The 18,986-nt window shown below is 37.9% G+C and overlaps 2 protein-coding genes across 2 annotated transcripts; both read right to left on the reverse strand.

Annotated features, from left to right (window-relative positions):
* Window positions 1-226: 226 nt before the first annotated feature.
* LOC148781200 (uncharacterized) lies at window positions 227-2,114 on the reverse strand. Its single transcript, XM_088872397.1, has one exon. It carries the CDS (start codon window positions 1,772-1,774, stop codon window positions 410-412), a length of 1,365 nt encoding a protein of 454 aa, XP_088728523.1. The 5' UTR covers window positions 1,775-2,114; the 3' UTR covers window positions 227-409.
* An 8,168-nt stretch (window positions 2,115-10,282) lies between these two features.
* On the reverse strand, window positions 10,283-16,657 carry LOC18447264 (EamA-like transporter family). Its single transcript, XM_006857365.4, has 3 exons — window positions 15,739-16,657; window positions 14,876-15,296; window positions 10,283-10,734 (listed from the first exon to the last, which is right to left on the reverse strand). Exons 1-3 carry the CDS (start codon window positions 16,330-16,332, stop codon window positions 10,436-10,438), a joined length of 1,314 nt encoding a protein of 437 aa, XP_006857427.1. The 5' UTR covers window positions 16,333-16,657; the 3' UTR covers window positions 10,283-10,435.
* Window positions 16,658-18,986: the final 2,329 nt, after the last annotated feature.

Consider the following 18,986-nt stretch of genomic DNA (forward strand, 5'->3'; position numbering starts at 1 on the left):
AAAACATTGCCTATCCTCCTCCTTTACCCACTCTTCTTATCACGATCACCTAATATAACGGATCAACTTTTTTTTTTACCACTAATGTACCACTACCGGAAATAAAACCTTCAAACCAATTACATGACTGTCTCTACTCTCTCGGTAGAAAATTTATGCCATTTTCTTAAATTCGTATACGAACATTTTATGTCATTTTCTTAAATTCGTATAGCAAACTTACATATCACCTTACAATGTCTGTAAACCATTTCCATTTCGATATATGCTCTCCACAAAACAATGAGACCTAAGGACAGACCCAAAAAAACGCAAAGAAAATGACATTGAAAAAGAATTATTAGGGTTTCAACTTTATTCACACAAAAATTAACACCTCCAAGACCCACAGGCGACACCATTTTGGAATCTAGTCACCGCCACCTATTCCACCACCCTCACCTCCCCCGAACCCTGCTCCATCACCCTCACCAAACCCACCTCCACCACCCCCACCTCCTCCGAACCCACCACCACCACCAGCACCGAGCCCACCACCAAGCCCAGCCCCAGCCCCGGCCCCAAACCCACCACCAGCACCAAAACCACCTCCGACACCACCGCCTCCTCCTCCACCGAACCCACCTCCAGCTCCACCACCAAGCCCACCTCCTAGCCCTGCTCCACCTCCTAGCCCTGCTCCACCTCCTGCTCCCCCACCGAACCCACCTCCGGCTCCACCACCGAGTCCACCTCCACCTCCAGCTCCACCACCCCCACCGAACCCACCTCCGGCTCCACCACCGAGTCCACCTCCACCTCCAGCTCCACCACCAAGACCTCCTCCGGCTCCACCACCGAGACCTCCTCCAGCTCCACCACCGAGACCTCCTCCCGCTCCACCACCGAGACCTCCTCCAGGTCGACCACCGAGACCTCCTCCGGCTCCACCACCGAGACCTCCTCCGGCTCCACCACCGAGACCTCCTCCAGCTCCACCACCGAGACCTCCTCCAGCTCCACCACCGAGACCTCCTCCGGCTCCACCACCGAGACCTCCTCCAGGTCGACCACCGAGACCTCCTCCGGCTCCACCACCGAGACCTCCTCCGGCTCCACCACCGAGCCCACCACCACCTCCAGCTCCTCCACCAAGCCCACCTCCAGCTCCTCCACCAAGCCCACCTCTCTTTTTTCCTATTCCTTTATGGTGACCTAAGCCACCTCCACCACCGAGGCCACCTCCAGCGCCACCACCCGCTCCACCGCCGAGCCCACCTCCACCACCTAATCCTCCACCTGCACCACGTCCGAGCCCACCTCCACCACCAAGCCCGCCACCTGCACCACCACCAAGCCCTCCACCTGCACCACCACCAAGCCCTCCACCTGCACCACCACCAAGCCCTCCACCTGCACCACCACCAGCACCTCCTCCAAGTCCACCTCCACTGCCTACTCCCCCGCCAAAACCCCCACCAGCACCTCCACCAAGACCACCACCACCGCCTGCACCACCACCAAAACCTCCCCCAGCTCCTCCTCCTAGGCCACCACCACCACCAGCACCTCCTCCAAAACCCCCGCCGGCGCCACCTCCAAGCCCTCCACCCCCACCAAAACCTCCTCCTAGTCCTCCACCATGATGCTTAAATCCAAATGGCCCATGCATGTGGCCCAGCAAGAAGTGCTTATCATCGCTAAAGCCATTGCCGACTTCAGCAGCAAAGACATTACTCACCACCACCACAGCCACCACCAAAACCCCAGTTAAAACGGAAGCGCCGCCCCTCATCTCTCTATCTCTCTATGCGAATTCAATCTACACCTGAGGTTTCGAGTGATGAGAGAGAAAGAAAATATTGCAGTATTTATAGAGAGAGAAAAGCGGGGAGTCTGTGTGTCCATAAAACCAGTGGGTGTTCAAAGTGTTATTGCTTGTACTAGCAGTGGCATGTTCAATTAAATGAGAGGTGAGCTCTCATTGGATAAGGGCTCTGCGGCCCAACTGCCCTCCAACCCAAACGCGTTTTGACCTTACTATTCTCTCTCTCTCTCTCTCTGTCTTCTATTTATCTGGTTTCTCGATTGGCGAAATGCGCACCAGAGCTTCTTGCACTGGTTTTTGTTTCACGGTGGCGTGATTGCATTAAATATTGGGCGATGGAGTGCATTCATGGTGGCTTTTATGGAGAGAGAAGAAATGGTGGAGACACTTGAGTGAAAACGGGTTTTTGATGAGAGAGAGAGAAAGAGAGTCAACGGGTGTTTTATGTGAGAGAGAGAGTGATTTGAAGTGAGAGTTCCCTAAGGTTCATTCAAATATGGTTTTTTTTTTTTATTCAAATATGTTTACAAAGATTTTTGGAAGATTGATAGTTTTGCGTTAGAGAGAGAGAGAGAGATTTTAAGTGAAAGGGCCCTTTATGTTGATTCAAATATGTTTACAAAGCTTTTTGGATGATAGATAGTTTTGTTTTAGAGAGAGAGAGAAAGATTTTGGAAGATTGATAGTTTTGTGTTAGAGAGAGGGAGAGGACCCCTTTATGATGATTCAAATGATGTTTACAAAGCGTTTTGCATGGTTGATGGTTTGCGTTAGAGAGAAAGAGAGAGATGTTTTCTAGTGAAAGAAACCATTTTCATTGATAAAGAGCTTTTTATTGGATACTTGTTTTTGAGAGAGAATGTATTCAAATTTTTAGTTTTATTGTTTTTTGGGGAGATTTGGTAAATCAATTATTATGGAGGATGGATGATGGGGCAGTTGGGAGTATTGAAAATGTATGTAAGCTTTTTGAGTGTCTAACGGGTTTGAGGTGAGAGAGGCTCTCTTTTTCAGTGATTGAAACTCGTATTTGAGACAAATTCCATTCAAAGATTTTGCATGGGGACTGATGTTCAAAGTTCAAACTAGTTTTGCAATGGAGAGAGAGAGAGGATTTATCTTAGTGATAGAAAAGGCTTCTTTAAGAAATGAGAAATCATTCATTTGCAAATAATGTTGCTTTTGTGAGAGAGAGAGAGAGAGCTCGTTGAGAGAGATAGATTCTTAATGATGGCAAACTCTTCCTTGAAGAAATGAGAAATCTTCCATAATTTGCATGGGACTTCGGTGATAGAAAACTTCTTTTTTAGAGAAAAGAGAGATCATTCATTTGCAAATAGAGTTGCTTGAGAGAGAGAGAGGGGGAGAAGGGAGGGAGAGAGATGCTCCCTCTTAGTGATAGAAAACTCTTATTTGAGAAATAAAAAATCATATTCATAACTTAGAGAGAGAGAGAGATGCTCAATCTTAGTGAGAGAAAAAACTGTTCTTTGAGAATTAGAAATCATATTTATAATTTGCATGGGGATTTGGCGTTCACAAAAGTTTTGCTTTTTCGTGCCCGGCAACCTAACCCACAGCTGTTTTTTATGTGACAACCTGAGGCCTCATATTGATGTGGGCTCCTTTTCGATGATTTCATGGTCTTTTGGAGTTATCCATCAATAGGGGTGGCGATGGGCCCGGACCCAACTGGGGACCCGTGCGTATACCTGACATTGGTGGTCCGATGTTTGGACCTAGCGAGTTGGGTTTGGGTTCAAAACCTAAACCCAAACACTGCTCGGGTCTGGGTTCGGGTCCGGTTGAATCCGACCCGCACCCATAAACTATTGGAGATAAAATACTTCAAGCCCTATACATTTAAGTATATTAAAGATCCTATACAATAAGAACTCATAGTCATCTTTAGCTATTAAACGACAAATCAGATTGCTTGAAATCTAATAGTGGGTTATTGTAACCTTGTTGCCAATAATATGGATATATGGTAGTGAAAAAAGGGCAAAAAAAAAACAAGAAGCTCATAATGAAGGTGGCAATGGACATGACCAAACCCAATATCCAACAGGACAGACCCTGGACCGTATGGGTATGGATAGGGGTCCAACTTTTGGACCAGACGGGTCAAGTCCGGGTCGAAAACTTGGACTCACATGCTATTTGGGTCTGGGGTCCAGGTCCAGGTCCGGGTCCATCCAGAGACCCGTTGCCACCCCTATCCACCAAGCCCTTTCTTTTACTCTCAAACTCATGGGAAATTGGTTGAAGACTACAACAAGTAGAAGAGCGCCAATAGTTACTTGAAATTGTAAACTTCTTGTACTTGTGAAACTTTAGACACTGTAAAGGAAGAAAATGTTTCTTCGAGTGATAAATGAATTTTAAACAATAGACAAATGGTTGCTGTAGAATTGTACTTGTTGTCTCTTGCAAAAAAGAAATATGCATTGCACTTGCCCCACTTGAACCAACAATGAAGTTGGACCAAACCTGTCTTTGCAGCATGGAAACGGGACAGGCTCAGCGTGCCCCATCTCAAGCTCAGACTAGGCTCAAGTCCCACAACTAGGCAGTCAGGCCAGGCAACCATCGTCATCCAAATTGTATGCACTGTGATCCAAAATATTAGTTCATGTACAGAACTGTGTGGATATTTTTTAACAACTTCAATATAAATTGAGATAAAATCTTGAAGAGTTCATAAAGATTATCTTGCACTCGTAATAGAGTAGTTCTACAAGTTCATTTATAGGGTATTTGCACTATCTCCAATTTGTGGTGGCAATCGGCCAGGCAGCGCTGCTCAGCTGGTCGCCCTGCCCCCAAATGCAAGGCCTAGGTCTACGTCCTGGAAAGTTTTGGCCCGGGCCATAAAATGGCATGCCAAGGCTAGGTGTTGATAGTTATAGTAGCTAAAATTGCAGTAGCCAAATATTGAGTTTTTTATATTCAGTTATTTTGTGGGATTACAATTACAATTGCAAGAGCTGTAAATCTATAAATCCTTGGTAAACCAAAGTATTCCTTATGAATGAGATACTAGTTTGCCCTCCGTGGACGTAGGCACTATTGCCGAACCACTTATATATCTTGTTGATTTTTCTCTCTCGTTTCTATTTCCTTTATTGCAACCTCTACATGGTATCAGAGCATGTCGATCTATCAGTAGCGATCCATTGCACCATGGGGGGTTGTTTCGTCTCTTGATCATGGTTCATGTCTTGTGGATCTATCTAAAGTTATGGAACGAGTTTAAGCCAGCCTAAAAATCAAATGGGACTGGTCCCCACACATTAGAATGTATCAAATAAAATGGTTCCTTTGAAACATGCATAAAAGACTTAAAAGGAAGTGTTATGTGTTTTGAGAATTTACAAACTTCACAATAATGAGAATTTAAAGATATAGAGGATTTTAAGATTTTCAAAACTTTATCTAGGGGGTGTCTAAATCTTCAATGACATAATGTATTAATATTGAAATTAGTTTGACTAGCAACCAAAACTTTATTCTCCAGATTAAATAAATATAGCCCATGAGACAGTCTTCCTTCACCAATCGTCCTCCTCATGGTCTGGTCCTAGAAAGTTACAAAATTGGGAGAAAAATAATATTGCAATTCATGCTCTAAGTAATTCTACTAACTGACATCAAGCTAGAGGAGAAAGATGACATAAAAAGAACTTTAGAGTTATGAGATTCACCATGGATAGGAATCAATAAACCATTACTAATATAAGCAGGGTTCATATTTTCATTATTTTTTAGGTTGGATAGACATTACGAGTTGCCAGTCATATGATCTGTGGCCCCTAAGTCTATTATCCAAAGAAAAGTACTATGGAAAGACATGAAAGCATTAGGATTAGCCGTGTCATGGGAGGAAGAAGGAGAATCATGTGTAGAGGAAGAACCACTTATGTTACTTGGTGTCAAACTCAGCTTAACCTTGATGAGTGTCGGATTTCTTGGAAGTTCAGTTGATTCTTCAATATTTATAAAAAGGGAAACTTCAGGTACAACAGTTATACTCATTTATATTAATGATATTATGGTTACAGGTAATGATAAAGAAAGCATCATGAAGCTTAAAAATTATCTTGACACGAAATTTGACATCAAAGACCTTAGTCAACTAAAGTATTTTCTCGATATTGAAGTAGCACATTCCAAAAAGAGGCTCTCAATTTCTCTAAAGAAATATGTCTTAGACCTGTTAAAAGAAACTAGTAAACTAGGAGTCAAACTTGTTGACACCCTTGTTGATATTAATTGCAAGCTTAATTTAACTGACACAACCAGATATAATGTATGTGGTTAGCCTTGTGAGCTGATTTATGCATGCTCTTAGATCATGTCATATGGAAGTTGTCAATAGGATTGTCAGATGTCTTAAGTCATCACTCGACAGACGTATTTGGATGAAACCAAATGGTCACACTAATATTATTAGTTATTCTGATGTTGACTGGGCAAGTAATCCAATTGATATGAGGGCTACTATTGGGTATTATACATTGGTCGGAGGAAACTTAATTACTTGGAAAAACAAAAAAAAAATGTAGTTTCTCTATCCAGTGTAGAGGCCGAATATAAAGCTATAACTTCAACTACAAAATACCTACTTCGAGATATGGGGTTCCTAACGGACAATCCAATGGAGATGTTCTGTGATAATCAAGCAGCTATGCATATAACCTCTAATCTAGTTTTTCATGAAAGAACCAAGTACATAGGAGTTGATTGTCACTTTGAGAGATAATGTTCAATACAAAATTATTAGTACTCCTTATGTTTGAAGTGAAGACCAACTTGCAGACATGTTTACCAAAGTTATAGCAAAGACAAAGTTCCATTAGATATTATCCAAGTTGTTAGTACGTGTGAGTGGCCATGGGGCCTCACATGTCTCATATTTCTCTCTCTTATTATTTATCTTAATGTTTTAATATTTTATCACTCAAAAGGTTTCTTAGAGAGAGAAAATATGCCTTTATCCAACGGGTGGATGATAACTACCCACCTTCCAATATTAGAGGGCTACATTTTTTAGAGATTCCAGGAGGAAGCCGAATGTTGAAGAACGGCCTCCTCCATCCTTTTATAACTAGGCTTTTCTTGGTCATGGAGAAGCACACACAAATAATTATTTTTTAGTTCTCAGTAGTTCTGGTAAAGCCTGCTCTGTGTGATCCCTAGTCTCATGACACTGCCATTAATCCTGGGAGCTTGGTGTTTTTTATCTCTTCGCATCAAAAGTCCAACATTGGTATCAAAGCAGGTTCTATCTTTCATTTTTTATTGGTGTTTATATCTTATTTTTCCTGAGTTTAATTTATAGTAACCTTGATATTGTTCTTTGTCATTCCCGTATATCTTACTGTAATTTATTTCTAACCTTAAAATTTTTGAATTCCATTCTTTTTTTTCTCTTTCATGGTCAGTTGGCACCAGCACCCTTATGCACACACGCATCCACCCTCCATTGAAATCCCCATTCATATTCCCAACTCCGCCTCCTCTCTCTCTCTATTATCAAATCTTGGTATCTGAGTTGATAAAAGAACTTAAGTATGTCAGAATAATAAAGAGTTAACGGGATGAAATTGGCTTTCTCGAATTTATCTCAAATTGGTCCAATGGCATTCTTCTTTGAATTTTTTTTTTTTGTTTTTGCTGAAAATCTTGCTGATCATTTACTTAGGTCTTGCTTATTGATTGTAATTGGGTCTAAATTTTTTGATTAATTGTTGTTATGTTTCACACTCTCTCTCTGTTCAACACATGAAGGCCATCTCTCCATTCCAAATTCCTCTGTATCTCTCTCTGTCTAGCAGACAATGATTCTTTTTTCTCTGAGAAACCGCTATTGTTCCAAAAATTGCAACTGTTCCATAATCTGTTTTAATGAAATCATTGTTGACGCAATAAAGATTGGTCCAAAACAAAATAGGCTAGGAGACTCTATTTGTTTATCATTAAAAATTTCATTGAAATCATGTTAATTTCACTGATATTTTGACGCAATATATTTTGCTCAATATCAAGAGATACCGCATTGTTTATTTTCCCCTCTTGTATCTTGAGTTGCACGCCTCTCTCATCTTTAAAAAAAAAAAACATTATAAACTAACAACTAGGTCCGTGCTTTTGCAATAGAAACAAGGGACCCCTTGAATTTTTTGTACTGCTGTAATTTTAGAGATAAAGATATAGCCATTGCTGAAATTTTTGGGGAAGAGAGATATATAGAGATGATGTTGTAATTTTAGAGAAAGATAGTGATACATAATTGTTGCTGAAAATTAGTGCATATTTTTTTTGGATTATTTAAAATTATTATGCACACAATAACTGTTTGAGTAAATGTCTACATATCAATTGCCTGCATTTTTTTAGTTTATAATTTAGGGATTTTCTAGATATTTTATTTGCATCGTAGCTGTCATTGCATTGTAAAATTATCCTATGCTTTGGTGTCTTTAAGTAAGAAAACTTCATGATCTTGATTTTGTAAATTCAGTTTTTTGTGATTATGTTATGCCATAATTTTGTTGAAAGATATTAAATATCATTGTAGACTCTCTCTCTAGAGCTAAAACATATTCATATATTTATGAAAATTAGTCTTTCGCAAGAATAACATAAAGTAGATTATTGTCTTACCTTTTGATTTTCTTGCATCACAGTAGTCTGAACATAAACCCTAGCCTTGGTCATCCTAACTTTAGCCTTAGGACCGTAACATTCAAACCCTATATATATCTCAGAAACCATGATCCTATATCTAGCCTACAAAACCCTTTTTCAATTTTAACCTCTTATAACCATCCATAGTCAAAATTTCCAGTAAATTTCAGAGAGGTATTCAACTAAAAAGAAAACTGAAAGCAAGAGGTATAAATCTTACACGGTCGTAATATAGGCGACAGCCTCCAATTTAGACGTCCCGGGCCAACCGGCCCAGGTAGGTAAGTTTTTCCTTCATTTTTGGCGGAAAGTTCAAGCCGGCACTGTTGACTATTTAAAGAAAAATTCCACTTTAAATCGTAATTCGATCATCGGCCCACACAATCTCTATCGAATTTGAAACTAACTAGTTTGGTAGCGATAAATCAGGGGTGGGGTTTCAAATTTGAAATTCTCTTGCACTTTCTTTTCCAAGTACTGACGTACGAAGAACCAAAGGCCAATGCAGTTTGCACACGGATGCATCCGCAGGTGTAGAGGTAATTTTATCATGGTATATAATTTTGATGGAATATGTTCTTAGGATTATCTCAAAATCTATTTTTATACCTAATTATAAAATTTTAAATTTCAAAAATGGTTAAAATCAAACAGAACTATAAACATATGAAAATCTCGAAAATAGACGGTATTGATAATATGTTGTAAAATACACTATTTTTGAGACTTAAAATCTTTTTATTTTTCATAGTCATACATGTTGATGCCGAGAAGATCAATCAAAGAGTTTTTCAACATTAAAACTACCTTTTCCGATGGATTTTTGAAAGGCATCCGTAGTTCTACACTATAGGGTAGCATCCTTATATAAACTTTTTCCTTACTAAATTGATAAAAAGTTTAATATATAATGAATAAAAAATTAATTTAATACATTAATTTCCCAATAGAAAAAGAGAATCAAATAACGTCCAGTAAAACTCCCTGCTGATAACATCGCTGCTGATAATATCCTGATCGCGACAATTATCACTAAGGTGTATGTTTCTTTTAACTTAATAGCTGAACTGGGTAAAGGAAGAAGGAGACGTATTTTGGTTGAGCCCATGCAATGTCGTTAGATTCGCTTTTTGGAGTATTCTTCAATTTGGTTGGAAAAACAAAGCACTTCGATGCTTCGGCCGTTTCGGAAGGAGACTTTAAAAATTTTAAAAAAAATTAATATTAATAAATTATATATAAATATATAATTTATTAAAAGAATAAAAATTTAAAAAATAAAAAATTCAATAAAAAAGGACAATACCATGATTCAGCCGAAGAGGCTAGAGCTTCAACAGAAAAGGCCGAATCCAACGCAGTCCAAATCACACCGAAGCAAGCCGAAGTGAATGCATTAGAGCTTTTCTTCGCTTCTTCTGTCTAGGCCGAAATCCAAAGACTTCAGCCTCTTTGGTCGAAGAGGAGTGAATCTGACAACATTGAGCCAAGTTTAATTAAACCTAAGATGAGCCTCAAACCTCATATTTCGAATAGCCACTGCCCATAATTCATCCCGCGAAGCCTCATGCAGGAATATTTAAAAAGTAAAGTTGATTCTGTAACCATATATGAGCGCTATATTGTTGATCAATATGACCTACCATCACTTTCACAGCTGAGAGAGAGATCAACCCAGGAGCTAATTACTCAAAATAGAAGACTCGGGAGATCGGAGAGAAAAGTAACCGTGGCATGTACATGAGAGAGAGAGAGAGAGAATAGGAAATAAGTGATAGACAATAAAACAAAAATGAGAGAAATTAAAATAGGAAATGAGTGTGTTCATGTATACACGCGAGCCTGTGTGTGGGTCTCTGTGTGTGTGAGAGAGAGAGAGAGAGAGAAAGAGAGAGAGATGCAAGCACGAGCAGATGGAATTTAACTAGTAACCAGCTAAACATCAGGATGTTGAGCAACAGTAGGAGTGGATTGAGGATCACTCTCAACCAGCGTTTCTTTTGAGTTTGATCCCAGTCCACAACTATCAGCAGATGGGATGTTAATACCAATGAAGCCAGCCATTATAGAGGCACCACCTAAATAATCCAAGAGATTGGGTGCATGCCCTGTCAAAGAATCCACCACTGCTGCCAAAGGAACTTGAATAGTTAAGCCGGCAGTTGCTACTGTAGTCGTAGTAAGAAGTACAGCCTTAGCCCACAAGTAATCGCTAAGCACATTGTCCAATAGACCTGCAACATTTAAAATATTTCATTATAAAGGACTAGATAGTGAAAACAAGAACCAACTTAATTCAAACTTGAAATCCAGCTCAAAGCATGGTAGAACAAGAGTAGCTGTAGATAAATTGTAATGCATAACTCAAAAAGAAGATCGAGAGAGAGTGAGAATTGTAATGCATAACTCGGAAGAATTTTAAGAGAGAGAGAGAGAGACAGAGAGACTCATCATTCATTGCATGGGCTACACAAAGTAACAAAAATAAAGCATAATGATGGATCTAAGAGGAACGACAAGATATCATGAATCCATAAATCTCATTATCTCATTTAATTGGACAAACTTGGAGTGCAGAAGTAGGACAATTGAAGACTACTACAAAACACTATAAATTTGGGTTAAAGGCCCAAACCTATTGGATTCTCATGGTGGACCTGATAACATACTTTATACTAGTATAGTCTTGTGCCTCTTAGGGAACCAGAAACCATAATTTATACTAGCATTGTCTTGGGCACTCGTACCCAACATCTACAGTCCACACATATCCCTGGCCAGTGGAGTTAACCAGTCCCACAGGGGTGGCTTCTAAAGCAAACAACTCAAGTTCCCAAGGATATGTATGAATAGTGGATCCATGGTCCAAGCACCAAACGATATACTTGCACAAAGTACAATACTTTCTTCCTACGCATGTTACATCCATGATATGGTTTCAATTTAAAATTTCAAGCATAAGGGAATGTCATCAACCCCCAATACACAAACCAATGTGCCCATGAGGCCTCTAACAAGAAACTCGGCTTTTGAAATTCTTGCCATAATAGTGACTCCTCACCATAGTCAAATATGAAAAAGCAACAGAAAACAAAGCGGACTCCACATTGTCACCTCCTTCAGCTAAAGCCCGCAGCCCAATAAAAATCTGATTTGAAGCAATTATCTTTAGAAATGAATGCATTCCATTAATGCAATTCCATTTCAGGAAAGAATACCATGGTCCATAATGGACGGCAGAAATCCATAGTCCATTGGGGTCATCACTGCCAATCAAGGGATGGACACTGCAGAGATGGTGCAACCCTACAGGATTATACTAATATTTCCTTTATTTCTTTAGGTATGTCATACCAATGTTATCCAGACCAGATTCGTCATCAAACTGGTGATGCCACCAGTCTGGTCAAGACCACTTGGACAGGCCGGTTCACCGGTCAGTCTGGTCTTCAAAAATAAATGGGACACAAACAAATAAAAAAAAATCAAAATTGGTTTGAAATGGCGAGTTCTACAGCTCCAACTGATATGAACCGGGCAGTTCAACCGGCCCAGCTGTTGAACCGGCAGAATTTGACAGGTTTTAGCAATCGGACATAGGATTGGATAAATTGGGCAAAATGAACCAGATATGGACTGAAATCATTGGCAGCTACAAGATGATTTCAAAACCTCAAACCCTCAAATGGCTAAAAGCAAAGGGTTTCTAGTCCAACTGGATGAGAAGACTGTTTTACAGTCAAGGAACACATATTCACAGTTGCTAGTGCACATGAAACTATGTTATGAAAATATAATCGGAAGTGTTCAAACATTTCAAATGGTAAAAAATATCAGGCACTAAATTGGATAAAAAAGTCAAGAATGGTAGATCAAACTTAGGGAGTGTGCCAATATGTCAGATGATTTTCTCTTGGCAGCAAACGAACAAAGCAAGATGGATATGTTGGACATATACATATGAAAGGGGTATTCGTATCGGCCAATGATCAAGAGGTCTATGTATTATGGGTTTGGCTCATACAGAAAATAGGTTAAACGTGCTTTCCACAGTTTCACTATATGTAAACATAAACCCAAGAAATACACAGGCCACTTTCTTAAAATCAAAAAGTTGAAAACTCTGCACAAGCTAGCAGACTAATGGTGATGCCCCCAAAGATTAGTTGAACACATGCTCTTCTATGATATACTGACAAAACAGAAGGAAGCATGATCATCAACTCAAGAAGTCTAAATCTGTTGGGTATTTAAAGGATTCGAAGACAATGTAAATCAACATTGTAAAAAATATTTCAAAGTATAGATTTTACGTTCTTGGTATTGATATTCCAAAAGTACACATCCAGTTGAATCACTGATGCATTAAAAACAGGTCGCATATTATAGAGCCAAACAAAGAGAAATCACATTGGGTGAGTCAGAAATGCCACCACTTGCCCCCTGTAGCGAGGTAGAATTTCCATACTTAACAGATGATAGTGCGAGAGCAATTCTTCAGCATCATGATTTCCTCTCTCTTTCTCCTTTTGTTTTAATAGATAACGGGACTGATTACTTGATGAAAGGCCTACATAAAGTTACGCTAATCGCAGGAAAAAATAGATGTATGTGAGGGTAAAAAAGGATGAGGGGGAGGTGTTGTTTTATTGGGGGTGGGGGAGGGGAAGAGGGGGGAGAGCGAGAGAGAGAGAGAGAGAGAGAGAGAGAGAGAGGAATCAAGAAAGACATTTAAGGAAGTACGAACTAGGAGGTAGACATGCCCTGAAAGTGAATCTCTAGATACCTTTGTCCCATCTCCTCTTCTACCACCTTTAATGACCAACCCTGTCAAGAAACCGAAAAGATCTGATTTCCTCTCATTAACATCAATAAACCCAGGAATCTATCAACCTCAGCAAACTTCTTAATCCTACAGTTCATTGTAGATTGGTCACACACACACAAACTCATATAACCGACTAGAGTGGTCCACTTGACTTTTGATAAGAAGTCAGCCAACTTCCCACTTCTGAACTTTAATAGAGGTAAAATCTACCTCAAAGTGTACATAGCATACATGATATACCTCTCCTATAGCTCCAAAGGGAGCCATAGACGAGACATGGAGACAATTCCAGCCGCAACAATCCAAGTTACCTTAGTTCTCTCCGGGTGCCTAAGGCTCTTCTTTATACACCCAGCTCATAATCACACTTGTCCAGGTTTTTAAATGTAAGTGAAGCCCTTGGACCTTAGGCTTAGACTTCTCAAAGATTTTAGACCCTTGTCCAGGTTTTTAAATGTAAGTGAAGGCCTTGGACCGTAGGCTTAGACTTCTCAAAGATTTTAGACAGCTCTGGCTACAAGGAAGTCATTGAAATATAACTCCACCTTAGAGGCCAGGTTTCTAAAATAAGACAACAAGAAGCAGAACATATCAAGGGAGAGTGAACAACAAAGGAGAACAAAGTTCTCATTTGCATTTATAAAATGCAAAGTTCATTCTTGTACATGCAATTAAAAGAAGATCCCATCATCGAAGCACCCATCAGGTGCACCAAATCCTTCATTAATCACAAACTAAAATTCTGAATATCCATGTATTAATTTTCACGTTGATTAGAAGTAGATCCAATCATCTAAAGAACTAATCAATTTAATTAGTCATACATTCTGTCTCAACCTTTAGCTTTCCCAGAGTTTATACAGACTAGAAGTTCACTTGCAGTCCTATATGACTTCCAGTATTCCAATCAATAAGCCAAAAAAGAAAATTCTCAAAGTTGGTTCCTCTATGGTTTAAGGGGCTCAAATAAACTAGCAAAACACATACGAATGTTTTTTGAAAAAAATTGGCATCAAAGTAGATAGTTCCATCATGCAAGTTCTTCAGTCCAATATTGTACTTGACGGTGCAAGAGTTTTCAACTTAAGAGAGGCCTAGAAACTCCTTTGGGCATTTTTCAAGCTCCAATATATTCTCCAAGCTTCATAGCGCCATTGTTTATCTCTAGTACTCTTTCTCATATGGGTCTTGCAGCTGGAGGAACTTCCAACTTGGACTTGCCATGCCTCAAAGAATTTAAGTTCCATTATATTCTCCAGAGTGTCTTTTGATTTTCAAGTTTTAAATTCTCTATCTAGTGATTAGAAGTGGATTGCTCTGACAGTCTGCCTATACCTTTGACATATATGAGGAAATAAGACAAATTATCATAGACTTCAGAAAATTTTCTCAGATAAGAACAAATACATCATAGGCTCTAATGTTTATCCCTTATTCCTAAAATAACGATGGCTCAATCTCAAAATATGCCGGAAAAATAATTCCTGAAAATAACGAACAGAAATAATCCCTTATTTGAGGAGAAAGAGATTGAATTGCAAACTGACCTTTCCCAACAATGAGGCCCAACTGATTCCATGTTAGGTTATGAAATGGTTCCACACGTGTGAAATTCAGTATAAGTGCAACAGGGAGAAATAGCAAGAGGTTGAAAAGCCCCAGAAACCCAAGAAATTGAGCCATGCTAGCCTGACCCTCTCCTTTGTTCTCATCTGGAAGTTTCTTACGTATCAGGGTAATATACACTGCATATAAACCAGCTGAAACAAGAGCAAGTATGTCACCAAGAACTGGATTCGTGGCAATTGAGTTCTCTCCTGTTTCCGAATCACCAAAGCTCACAATTACAGTCCCCGCCATGCAAAGAAGAACACTAAATAGCTTAACCCATGTGAATTTCTCACCCAAGAAAGCCAAAGCAACCAAGAAAGTGAAAAGGCTCGATACGCTGCTTAAGATGGTATTTGACTGCATACCAATCAAGAAACAGAGAAAAACCCAAAACCCAATCAATGAAATATAAAAAAAAATCCGAAAGCAATAACTATCTCATGATACTATCTCATGATACTCTCTCATGATTTCACCACTAAAACTAGCTTGAGACATTCTTGAAATGCAAACCACTGAATAAGCAAAGAAAACCCAATAATAAAACAAAAACCTAATTCAGAAACAATAACTCTGTCATGAAGTAAATGGAAAAACATGCTCATAATGATAATTGGGGGAAAACCAATGAATAAACAGAGAAAACCCAAACACTGAAAAATAGAAATAATTCTAAGAAACAAATCTCCTTATACTAAGAGAGTAGTAGACCACAAGATTAACCACATAAAAGGAAAGAAAAAAATAACATAGGTTCAAATGTTAAAAGAAAGTGATAGAGAATAGTTATAAAACTTACAGTGACAGTGGTATACTTTAGAGAGAGGTTGAAAGTGAGTTGAGCCAAGAACCAGAAAGGGCACACCCATAAACTAGCCATAGCTACTTTCCTCCTTGTCCATCTTCCCTTAGAATCCAAACCCTTAGCTAAAGTTCCATCGCCCACATTAGCCCCAATATCCGCTGAATTTATTGGCGTCTCAGCTAACAATTCAGTCTCTTGTAGTTCACTCTCAGGTAAAAGGGAACTCTCATCCTCAGACTGAATTACACTGCTATTTTCATTAGTTTGAGACCCACTCAAACTACCAACAATTTTCTTTGATTTTCCATCACCCAAAAGATTGATTGTCTCTGAATCCCCTGAGCCATTCTGATCTCTTCCTTTACTGGTTTGATTCCATAAACTCCCAATTGAATCCTCCCAATAACGAGCAATTTCGATTATTGGAATATACACTATGAACAATGAATTGCATATATAAGTGATGAGAAATGGGGAAACACCCGAATCCACAACAGCTTGCACAATGAAACTAGCAGCTATCCATATGATAGCCACCGCAACTATGAAAACCAACCCTAAAACCGATCTGCAAACTTGACTCTTCATATTTTTCCAACCCCAATTTTAGAGCCAACAAATTAACTCGAAAAACGCTATACAGATTACCCGAAATACATTCAGCCAAATAATCGATTTTCTCTCTGGTCTAACACAATCTCCACAATCTAATCAATATCACATAAAAGCCCCAAACAAAGGGAAAAAATCTCAATTATTTGAACAAGAAACTATGAGTTCTGAGCAATTAAAATTAATTTCTAAAGGTACACAGACAAATCGAAATTTTCAATAATCAACCATTAAAGAATCCATAGAACACCAGCTCGCTAGATACACCCAAGAATTCAAGAAAACCATAAAAACGATAATGTACCAGGATTTTATCAGAGAGGATCTCTATGCCTTTTCCATGAGGCCTGGACCACTTATTTGATGAAGCTTTAAGAGCTAACCCCTAATCAATGATTCTCTGTCTCTGGGTGTTAGTCAAGCTTCGCTTGAATCCGTACTACGGTGCATTACTACAAATTTTCTCCAAATTTCAGCCTATTATTGTACCGCATTTTAACCTGGCAGTGGTACCAAGCAAATCTCCGTTATAAACACGAGTTTTTCAAAAAAAATCTTCCCATTTTTTGAAATACGTTTAGAACTCCAATTTTTTTAAAAGATCTTCAAAAAAAATCACAACTTTTTAACGGAACTGATTTAAATCCGTATTTTATCTTTTTTTTCAAAAAAAACCCCTTCTCTATAACTTTATTTCTTCATTGACTTAAAGATAAATACATCAACAGTGAGAGTAAATTAAAATTCTTTATTTAACCAAAAATTCCATAAAAAATGTCACCAATGAGTTATCTTAAAAACAATAAACAAAAAATACAAACAATATATTCTTCGAAATAAATTAATTAAACAAAACAATCGTATATCTTAAAATAATTGGCCAAATTAGAAGAACAACAACCTAATGAAAAATCTATTTTTTTCTTTAAATCCATAGCGTCTTTGTAAAGAACAAGAGAGAGATTCAATGATACTAAAGATTTAGGTAGCTATTCAATGCGAGATTCAAATTTTTTTGAGCATGTTGTTTGTTTTATGCATAAAAATGTTTGATTTGTATTTTATTTTTTATTTTTGTATTTTATTGATGTATACAACATAGTATTTTGTATGGACCATTATTTTACATATTTGGGTCTTTGCGGGTTTTTTTAATTAGCTACAGTCCTATATTGAGGACTTTTTCTTCTTCGTTTTTAAAGAAATAATCTTATACCTTTGTTCACAGTTCTCGTTATTTACTAATTAGTTCTTACGTTTAGTACTGTTGTTGTTGTTTCATTTTGTGCTCACAATAGATCGGCGATATGTTTTGTTATGTAACAACAAAGTAAGCATTGTTGCAGGATTTATTTAAAGTTTCAACAAAAAATTGCTAAGAATTATTCTGATGACACTTGTAAAGCTATAAAACTATTGTTTAGTGGCTTTAGTATATCTATACAATAGCGGTAAATCATAATCCTATATTTTATTATCTTTACATATCTGATTTTTTCACTATATTTTTTTAACCAAATCTGAAATATTCATGATTCTCTAGCTTGCCCTTTTTTTGGAGATTTGTACTTTATACCCGATTTTTTCTTCCGACTTTTTAAAATAAAATTGATTTGTTGCTGATGTTTTGTTCTGCCGATATTTTATTATCCTCCGACTTGCTAGCTATGGTACCAACTGGGTCAACTACAGTGATGGGTGGCAAATGTGTCGAGTCAAGCCGGACCAGGACCCGGACTCAACTGGATTTGGACCTGGACTGGATTGGACCAGACCCAAAATTAAAAAATATATATTTTTTAAATGTTATATTTAATATATACATATAGTAGAAAAAAGTTTATATAAGTGCCAATCTCTAAACAATCAAATTAGGGCGCACATCAAAAATTTCATCAGAAGAGATTGTTTTGATGCCCAAATATCGTCAAATTGATCACTTCGACCTCAAGATGCATGGACATGAGAAAATAATAAATCTCAAGTTTTGGAAATAATGCATTTTTTTATAGTCGATTTTAAAAAATGTTAAGCTTTTATGGATATGCTTGATCTATACTATTTTTGAAGCTTTAAATTTATAATTAGATATGAAAATATATTTTAAGGCTATCACAAAGATTTTTAGGATTAAAACCGTATTTTTTAACAATATTTGAAGGTGTATTTTACTGTGATTGTTTAGAGCCTCGATCTTATACAAATCACACCCAGTATTTAAAGGGTGTATTTTTTATAAAGTTGAGGCTCTAAATAATCAAAATGGGGCGCACGTTTAAATGGTGCCGAAATATGTTGTTTTAATATTATAAATATTTATGATGAATTGAAATTTTATTTTTATCTCTAACAATAAAATTTAAAGATAAAAAACAGTGTAAATCGTATAGATCTATGAACACTTGAAAATCTTGAAAATTGACGGCCTAGATAATACATTACAAGATGCACTATTTTTAATACTTGAAATTTTTTTTTCCTCATGTCTATACATCTTGAGATTGAAATGATCGAATTGAGGGTTTTTCAACATCAAAACAACTTTTTTTTAATAAATTTTTGAGGTGCATCTTAATTTGAATGTTTAGAGCCTCACACTTGCATAATTTTTTTTTTTTTTTTAAAGGATA

Source organism: Amborella trichopoda, chromosome 7 (genome assembly GCF_054954075.1).
Source record: "Amborella trichopoda isolate Santa Cruz 75 chromosome 7, AtrichopodaSantaCruz75HAP2 v2.0, whole genome shotgun sequence".
NCBI classification, from domain to species: Eukaryota; Viridiplantae; Streptophyta; class Magnoliopsida; order Amborellales; family Amborellaceae; genus Amborella; species Amborella trichopoda.

What these genes read in the sequence shown, in the direction of transcription:
- LOC148781200 (XM_088872397.1), bottom strand. Translation starts at nt 1,774, where the DNA reads ATGAGGGGCGGCGCTTCCGTTTTAACTGGGGTTTTGGTGGTGGCTGTG.
- LOC18447264 (XM_006857365.4), bottom strand. Translation starts at nt 16,332, where the DNA reads ATGAAGAGTCAAGTTTGCAGATCGGTTTTAGGGTTGGTTTTCATAGTT. An exon ending in TAAAGTATACCACTGTCACT is followed by an intron (nt 15,297 to 15,738) that starts GTAAGTTTTATA and finishes ATTGGTATGCAG; the next exon opens with TCAAATACCATCTTAAGCAG. An exon ending in GGGCCTCATTGTTGGGAAAG is followed by an intron (nt 10,735 to 14,875) that starts GTCAGTTTGCAA and finishes TAAATGTTGCAG; the next exon opens with GTCTATTGGACAATGTGCTT.